The 8,572-nt window shown below is 47.8% G+C and overlaps 1 protein-coding gene across 1 annotated transcript; it reads left to right on the top strand.

Annotated features, from left to right (window-relative positions):
• Window positions 1–1,057: 1,057 nt before the first annotated feature.
• On the top strand, window positions 1,058–7,036 carry GOT1L1 (glutamic-oxaloacetic transaminase 1 like 1). Its single transcript, XM_017536424.2, has 9 exons — window positions 1,058–1,259; window positions 2,280–2,461; window positions 3,410–3,521; window positions 3,789–3,898; window positions 4,105–4,197; window positions 4,292–4,442; window positions 5,415–5,580; window positions 6,068–6,210; window positions 6,832–7,036. Exons 1-9 carry the CDS (start codon window positions 1,145–1,147, stop codon window positions 7,005–7,007), a joined length of 1,248 nt encoding a protein of 415 aa, XP_017391913.2. The 5' UTR covers window positions 1,058–1,144; the 3' UTR covers window positions 7,008–7,036.
• The last annotated feature ends 1,536 nt before the right edge of the window (window positions 7,037–8,572 follow it).

Here is an 8,572-nt window from a genome sequence, read left to right as displayed (position 1 = left end):
GGGAGGCTAAGGCAGGAGAATCTCTGAAACCTGGGAGGTGGAGGTTGCAGTGAGCCGAGATCATGCCACTGCACTCCAGCCTGGGGAATGAGAGGGAGACTCTGTTTCAAAGAAAAAAAAGAGTTGTTAAACATCAAAAAGAAAAGAAAGCAACATGCAGACTGACTCTATAGAGGCTGGCTCTTTTCTCCTCTTGGTCTCTGCTCTCTACACTCACTAGTTGGCCATCACTGAAACTTAATAAATGGCCAGGTGTGGTGGCTCACACCTGTAATCCCAGAACTTTGGGAGGCCAGGAGTTCGAGGTCAGCAACACCCCAAGACTCTTAAAAACAAACAAACAAACAAACAAACAAATGTATACAGAAGTCTTGGTTCTAGATAACTGAGAGAAATGGAAGTGGCTTAGTGAGTTGCTGATCACATTACTTCTAATAATAGAATTCTTTATTAAAACAACTATGGAAGAAAACAGTGCTTTCTTTCTATTCTTTTAAAAATCTGGAGCACTTTGCAAAATGGAAATTAATGCCTTGACTTGCATTGCTATGTGATCTGGGATTTTCACTTCTGCAGGGAAAGCCCCACTTGGCTTATTGGCTGCCTGCCTTGCCCTATGTCTTTTTTTTTTTTTTTTTTGGTTTGTTTCAATTTGTATAAATGTGTGGAGTACAGATGTAATTTTATTAGATGCATACATCGCATAGTGCTGACGTCAGGGCTTTTAGGGTAATCATAATCCCAATAACGTACATTGTATCTGTTAAGTAATCTCCCATTATCTTTGCCCTGTCTTCTAAGCAGCTGGCTTGTTATTTTGGATTGAGCCACTTGGGGCTAGAGAAGAGAAGGCAGGGAGTGAGGGAAACGTGCTTGGGAATTCCAGGAGATTGTTATCCTGCCCTGGCTGCTCTCTCAGGGGATTCTCCTCAAGTACCCTGGAATGTTCCCGTGGCCCCTATGGATTGCCACCACAAAGATCATGAGGTTCTGTTGCCCTGGCAACCAGTTGTCCAGCGCCTCTGCACTGGAGCTGCCAAGGTGCCAGGAAGAGGCAGGATTGCCCGGTCTTGGAGGAAGACTTCTGGGTAGAAGCGGCACACAGGAGCAGAGACACAGTCTTGGCTCCAATTTCATCTCAGTGATGCCCACCCTTTCCGTGTTCATGGATGTGCCCTTCGTCCACAAGCTAGAGGGCAACTTGTTAAAGGCCTACAAACAAGATGATTGCCCCAACAAGATGTTCCTAGCCTATAAAGGTAGATGCCTAGCAGTTCTGGAGTATAAGACTTAAGGGATGGGAACTGCCTCTAGGAGGACAGTGGTCCCTGCTGCAGTGGGAGGGGTGTGGCCCAAGCTTCCGTGGGAGGAACGGTCTTTCCTTGTTAACAGAATTGCCCAGTGGGGAAAAGCGAAGAGAAGGTCCCACGTCGTTCCATGCTCTCTGCCCTTCTCTGGGAGTTTCTAGCGGTTTGGTGAGAGCTATGTCCTCTTCCACAACTCTATGCTTGGGGGCCTGCATGGCCGTCCCACACTTCTTCAGCCTCTTCTCTCTCTCTCTTTCTATTCTTGAACCAAGAATGGTTCCCCAAATTGAGCCTTATGATACGCAACTGGGTCTCCCCACTGTGAAAGTCAGGGTTACCTTTATTTAGCTTTCATCTATCTATAACTCATTTTGCATTGATTTTTTTTTTTTTTTTTTTTTTTTTATTTTTTCTTTTTTTTTTTTTTTTTTTTTTTTTGGAGATGGGGCCTCACTCTGTTGCCAAGCTAGAGCACGGTGGCAAGATCTCAGCTCACTGCCACCTTTGCCTCCTGACCTCAAACCATCCTCCTGCCTCAGCCTCTTGCCCAGCTGGGATGACAGGCACTGGCCACCAGGTCTGGCTGTTGTGTGTTTTTTTTTGTAAAGGCAGGGTTTTATCATGTTGGCAAGGCTAGTCTCGAACTCCTGAACTCAAGTGATCCGCCCGCCTTGGCCTCCCAAAGTGCTGGGATTACGGGCCTGAGCCACCCATCCTGGGCTTGTATAATTTTTAACCTTTAAAATGGCATAGGTTTCAGTTGTCATTTTAAAAAAGACAAAAATAATACACATTTACTAACAGCACATTGTTTTTATCAAGGAGAAAAGAAAAGGGAAAGTTTTCTTTTCACAAAGACCTTCCCAATGCCCCAGGGAGTCCAGGGCAGACTTGTTTGCGGGCTGTCTGCAGAGCTCAGCCCCCGGGTCCCAAACCAAGCACCTGATGCTCCCTCTGTGGTCTTCCTCACAGTCTGCATGACAAATGAAGGCCATCCCTGGGTTTCTTTCGTGGTGCAGAAGGCCCGACTCCAGATTTCACAGGATCCCTCCCTGAATTATGAGTACTTGCCCACAGTGGGCATGAAGTCATTCATCCAGGCCTCTCTGGAACTCCTCTTTGGAAAACACAGCCAAGCCATCATGCAGAACAGGGTGAGAAGCGGGCCCTCCCGGACTCATCCTGACACAGAGAGTGGGGAACTGGGCCTGCACAACCTCAAACCCAAAAGGGACCTTGGAGGACCCCCAGTATGGATAAGGGGGACACCTGAGGCACAGAGAGTCCACAGCTTTAGCTGTCAAAGGGTAGAGTAAGGATCAGAATCCCAATCCAGTTGTATTCCCACCTGCTCATACTGCTGATTTGAAAGCTCTTTCAAGACAGAAATGATCTGAATAGGAGGCGATGTCAGTATTCCCATTACTGTCTTATTTTTTAATTTATTATATACATTTTTTGAGACTAAGTCTCACTCCATCATCCAGGCTAGAATGCAGTAGTATGATCTTGGCTCACTGCAACCTCCACCCCCCAGGTTCAAGTGATTCTCATGCTGCAGCCCCCTGAGTAGCTGGAGTCACAGGCATGTGCCACCACGCCTGGCTAATTTTTGTGTTTTTGTTAGAGACAGGGTTTCACCATGTTGGCCAGGCTGCTCTCAAACTCCTGGCCTCAGAGGATCTGCCTGCCTCAGCCTCCCAAAGTGCTGGGATTACAGGCATGAGCCACCACGCCCAGCCTCTCTTACTGTTTTAGAGAGTTATTTCTGTTTATTTCTATTTATTTATTTATTTTGAGACAGAGTCTCACTCTGTGGCCCAGGCTGGAGTGTCGTGGCCTGATCTCGGCTCACTGCAGCCTCCACCTCCTGGGTTCAAGTGATTCTCTTGCCTCAGCCTCTTGAGTAGCTGGGATTACAGGCGCCTGTCACCACATCCAGCTAATTTTTTTTATTTTTAGTAATGAGAGGGACCAGACTGATCTCGAACTCCTGACCTCAGGTGATCCACCCTCTTCGGCCTCCCAAAGTGCTGGGACTACAGGTGTGAGCCACCGCGCCCCCTGCGCCCGGCCTATTTCTGTCTATTTCTTGCTGGCAGGTAGGGGGTGTACACACCGTTGGTGACAGTGGTGCCTTCCAGCTTGGGGTCCAGTTTCTCAGAGCTTGGCATAAGGATGCTCGAATAGTTTACATCATCTCTTCTCAAAAAGGTGAGTCTTACCTAAGATGAGGGTGACAGCAAATCCCCATTCCCTGTTCTGAATCCTCACCCAATTGCTGTCTGCACCGTTATCCCCCATTCTCTGTCACGAGCAAAATGGTGGACAAGCCAAGCTATTTATGTCCTTTTCCTGTTAATGTCCCACCTTCAGCCAGTGACTCTCAGCCCCACACTCCAGTACCTCTGTTTCCGTCTGTTTCCCATGTACCAGCTGTGTTCCCACAGAGCTGGTACCTGGGAAACTGTGTTCCCACAGAACTGCATGGACTCGTCTTCCAGGACATGGGCTTTACAGTTTATGAATACTCCATCTGGGACCCCAAGAAGCTATGCATGGACCCCGACATACTCCTCAATGTGGTGGAGGTAGAGAAACTCCTCCCCAGATCTGACTTACAGCCTAAGGTTCCTCTCCTCCCCATGCCCCTTAAATCATCCAAGCCCTTTTCCAGGTTTGAATTTGCCTGGTCCTTCAATGGTAACTAACATGGAAGAGCACTTTATCCCCAAATGCCCTGGGGCTGCCACTCCTGGGTAGGGGAAGTACCTGATGAGACCGTCTCTACCTGCAGCAGATCCCACGTGGCTGCGTCCTTGTGATCGGGAACATTATCGACTGCAAGTTGACACCAAGTGAGTGGGCGAAGTTGATGTCCATGATAAAGGTAAACCCAATCTCCCGCCTGACCTTCCTGTTTTTTAATCTCTGCTCTCTCCTCCATCCGACTCATTCTTTCTTTGTTCTCCTTTCCCCTACAGAGCAAGCAGATATTCCCATTTGTTGATATTCCCTGTCAAGGTTTATACACCAGTGACTTGGAAGAAGATACAAGAATCTTACAATACTTTGTGTCTCAAGGCGTTGAGTTCTTCTGCAGCCAGTCTCTGTCCAAGAATTTTGGCATTTATGGTATGGTACAGGCAGAAGGAGAGGGGAGGGTCTGTTGTGAAATGGCGCTGTGTTCACAGCACAGTGATGTTTTCCATATCTCATCCTCTGGAGGGAGCCACAGACTCCAGGGAGAGCACGTACGGAGGCAGAAGTGGGGAGCACTGAGCTAGAATTTGGTTGTTACTACATCTGGTCACTCGTCCCAGCTCAGCTTAGATAATTTCACCCTCAGGACTTTGTTTCCTCAACTATGAGATGAGAGGGTGGGGCTGGCATGGTGGTTGACACCTGTAATCCCAGTCCATGCCTCCTGGTCCCTCCTTTGGGAGGTCGAGATTGGGAGATCACTTGAGGCTGGGAATTTAAGACCAGCCTGGGCAACACAGTGAGACCCTGTCTCTACAAACAATTAAAAAAATTAGCCGGAGGCCGGGCGCGGTGGCTCAAGCCTGTAATCCCAGCACTTTGGGAGGCCGAGGCGGGTGGATCACGAGGTCAAGAGATCGAGACCATCCTGGTCAACATGGTGAAACCCCGTCTCTACTAAAAATACAAAAAAAAAAAAAAAAAAATTAGCCGGGCATGGTGGTACACACCGGTAGTCCTAGCTACCCGGGAGGCTGAGGCAAGAGGTTCACTTAAGCCCAGGAGGTTGAGGTTGCAGTGAGCTCTGATTCCACCATTGCACTCTAGCCTGGGCAACGGAGAGAGACGGTCACTTAGAAAACAACAACAACAACAAAAATAAAAATAAAGAAAATAGAACTTAGCGATCTTGCAAGTTCTGTCCTCCTTTAAGACTCTGACTTACGGATACTTTTGCTGGAAGGAGAGCCTCTGGTAACTTCCAGGAGCCTGAATACTGTCCTGGCTGGGCTGCAATAAGGGTCTCATGGTTCAACCTTTTCTTCTACGAGGTTAGAGGTTGAGGTCTAGGTGAAGGCCTTAGGAGTGGAGGAAGGGGCTGAGGCTGTCTTCTCAACACTGCAGATGAAGGAGTGGGGATCCTAGTGGTGGTGGCCATCAACAACCAGCAGCTGCTGTGCGTCCTCTCCCAGCTGATGAGATTAGCCCAGGCCCTGTGGCTAAACCCTCCCAACACGGGTGCACGGATCATCACCTCCGTCCTCTGCAACCCGGCTCTGCTGGGAGACTGGTAAGGGTGAGGGCTGGAGCAGGAAGGGATGAGAGAGGCCCTGGGTGCCTGCAGACGTGCTGATCCCTGGATTCAGCAGGGTGCTTCTCTCTTGCCCATGTGGCCTCTTTGCTCCATCCATTAATCAGCATTGACTGAGGACCTGATGTGTACCAATGGCAGTGGCTATGCCAAGGGTTGCCTTAGGGGACAGAGTGATAGGACATTTATTTTGTACCTAGGCCAATGAGTTATCTGAACTCTTCTAGATTGCTCGGGGACATTAGACAGCATCAGGGGCTTGCAACTCTGGCAAAACCTGCCAGGGAGCCTCCTTGGCTTGCTTGAGTTAATATGGGATCAAACCTCCCTCCCACTCTTAGCCATCCCAGAGCCTCAGGCACTCTGCTGGGGGCCTTTGAAGGTAAGAAGAGTGGACTGGCAAGAAGGGAGGTTTGAGAGCAAAGGGGACCTCACACCCTTCTTTCTCATTGTCCTTTCTTGGTAGGAAGCAGAGTCTAAAAGACGTTGTAGAGAAAGCCATGCTAACTAAGGAAAAAGTGAAGGAGAAGCTCCGGCTCTTGGGAACCCCTGGCTCCTGGGGTCACATCACTGAGCAGAGTGGGACCCATGGCTATCTTGGACTCAACTGTAAGGGTCTAGGGAGTGGGTGTCCCCCCTTTCTGAACTTTGGCCTGTATTTGAGCATTAAACTTCCCTGTCTAGGTGACCAGTTCCTAGCTTCACTCCAGATTTTGATTCTGTCCTCTGGAAAATGGGCTGCTTTAAAGACGCTTCTGGACCCTCAGAAGTACTGACACTCCCTGTCCTTCATAAACCAGCCTGGGTGCTGGGCGAGGTGGCTCACACCTGTAATCCCAGCACTTTGGGAGGCTGAGGCAGGTGGATCACCTGAGGTCAGGAGTTCAAGACCAGCCTGACCAACATGGTGGAACCCCATCTCTACTAAAAAAAAACAAAAAAAAAAAACAAAAATTAGGAGAGCGTGCTGGCACATCCTGTAATCCCAGCTACTTGGGAGGCTGAGGCAGGAGAATCACTTGAACCTGGGAGGTGGAGGTTGCAGTGAGCCAAGATCACACCATTGCACTCCAGCCTGGGCAACAAGATGCAGTTTTGAAACTGCATCTCAAAAATAATAAATAAATAAATAAATAAATAAATAAATAAATAAATAAAATAAACCAGCCTGGGCTAGAGGGGAATTTGAGATGGCCAGTGTCAGGATCTGAGACCTTGCCATGACTGCAGTCCAGCAGGTGGAATACCTGGTCAGGAAGAAGCACATTTACATCCCCAGGAACGGTCAGATTAACTTCAGCTGTGTCAATGCCAACAACATACATTACATCACTGAGAGCATCAATGAGGCCGTCCTCTTCACAGAAAGCTCAGAGAAGTGCCTTCCAAAGGAAACAAACCCCTGATTGGAATAAAACTTTAGTCTTTGCAAAAATCTTGTGCTGATTATTTATTGCTACATTTCATTTTTTTACAAAACACTTTGTTCGTTATTTATGAAGCAATGGTGTGGCCTCAGGGGTGGGGGGAGAGAGAGACACACACACACACACAGAGAGAGAGAGAGAGAGAGGGAGAGAGAAAGGCCCAGAGGGAAGGGTCATTGGCCATCTCATATTAATTGAGCACCTACTGCTTTAAGGCCCTGAGCTGGCTATGAAAGGGGAGTGCAAAAAGCAGGTACGATCCAGTCTGTTTTCTCAGACACTTAGAGTCTAGTTGGGGGACAAGCCTTACTCACATAAAACACTTAAGCAACATTTTAAGGCTGAATGTAATAGAAGTCACAGCAGATTGTATAAACTGAAAATGTGTCAGGAATTTAGAAAAGAAAGACTTCAATGTGGGCCAGAATAGATGGGGAGCATCTCATGAGGAGGTAGGACTTGGCTGGGATATTGATAGACAGATGAATGGATTGGATGCATAACAACTAATGGAAGCTGGAAGGATATCCTAGGTCAATAACAACCTGAGCAAGCGTCACTGACATGATAGTAAAAAATGGGCATCTACTAATCCATGGGACTCTGCAACCCCCCAGGATACCAACAGGTATATGACACAGTTGATACCTTCTACTCTTGGGAAGACACTATTTATACAGTTGAAAGGAAAACTTATTTTTCTCTCTCCTCCACTGTGATTCTCAATTCTGACACCAGATTGTGTAGGGTTTTCCCCATACAATTAATTCAATTCTCTGGTGGACAACAGTTGGGTGTCTTACAATTCAATACATAGAACTGATTCTGTTTTTTTTTTTTTTTTTTTTTGAGATGGAGTCTTGCTCTGTTGCCCAGGTTGGAGTGCAGTGGCACAATCTTGGCTCACTGCAAACATGGCCTACCAGGTTCAAGTGATTCTCCTGCTTCAGCCTCCCAAGTAGCTGGGACTACAAGCACGTGTCACCATGCCCGGTTAATTTTTGGATTTTTAGTAGAGACGGGGTTTTGCCATGTTGGCCAGGTTGGTCCCGAACTTCTGATCTCAAGTAATCCACCCGCCTTGTCCTCCCAAAATCCTGGGATTGCAGGTGTCAGCCACTGTGCCCAGCCCAATTCAGTAGATTCTGATACTATCTACCTGGAGTTAGCATCAAATTCCAGAGGTTCAGGAATTTCTGCAAGACTGCACCCCACTTCAGATGCCAGTCACATGTCCAGTGGTGACCTGGGCATCTGCTGTAAATTGGGGGTTTCTACAACTCCCCCCTTGGGTTTGATAATTTTCTAGAACAATTCACATATCTCAGGAAAATAGTTTACTTACTAGATTATCAGTTTGTTATAAAAGGATACAAGTCAAGAACAGCCAGAGGCTGGGCGCGGTGGCTCAAGCCTGTAATCCCAGCAATGTGGGAGGCCGAGGCGGGTGGATCACGAGGTCAAGAGATCGAGACCATCCTGGTCAACATGGTGAAACCCCGTCTCTACTAAAAATACAAAAAATTAGCTGGGCATGGTGGCGC

This window comes from Cebus imitator, unplaced genomic scaffold (genome assembly GCF_001604975.1).
Source record: "Cebus imitator isolate Cc_AM_T3 unplaced genomic scaffold, Cebus_imitator-1.0 Scaffold5, whole genome shotgun sequence".
Lineage (NCBI taxonomy): Eukaryota > Metazoa > Chordata > Mammalia > Primates > Cebidae > Cebus > Cebus imitator.
The sequence above is the reverse complement of the archived record's forward strand: the minus strand, read 5'-3'. Positions and strand labels throughout refer to the sequence as shown.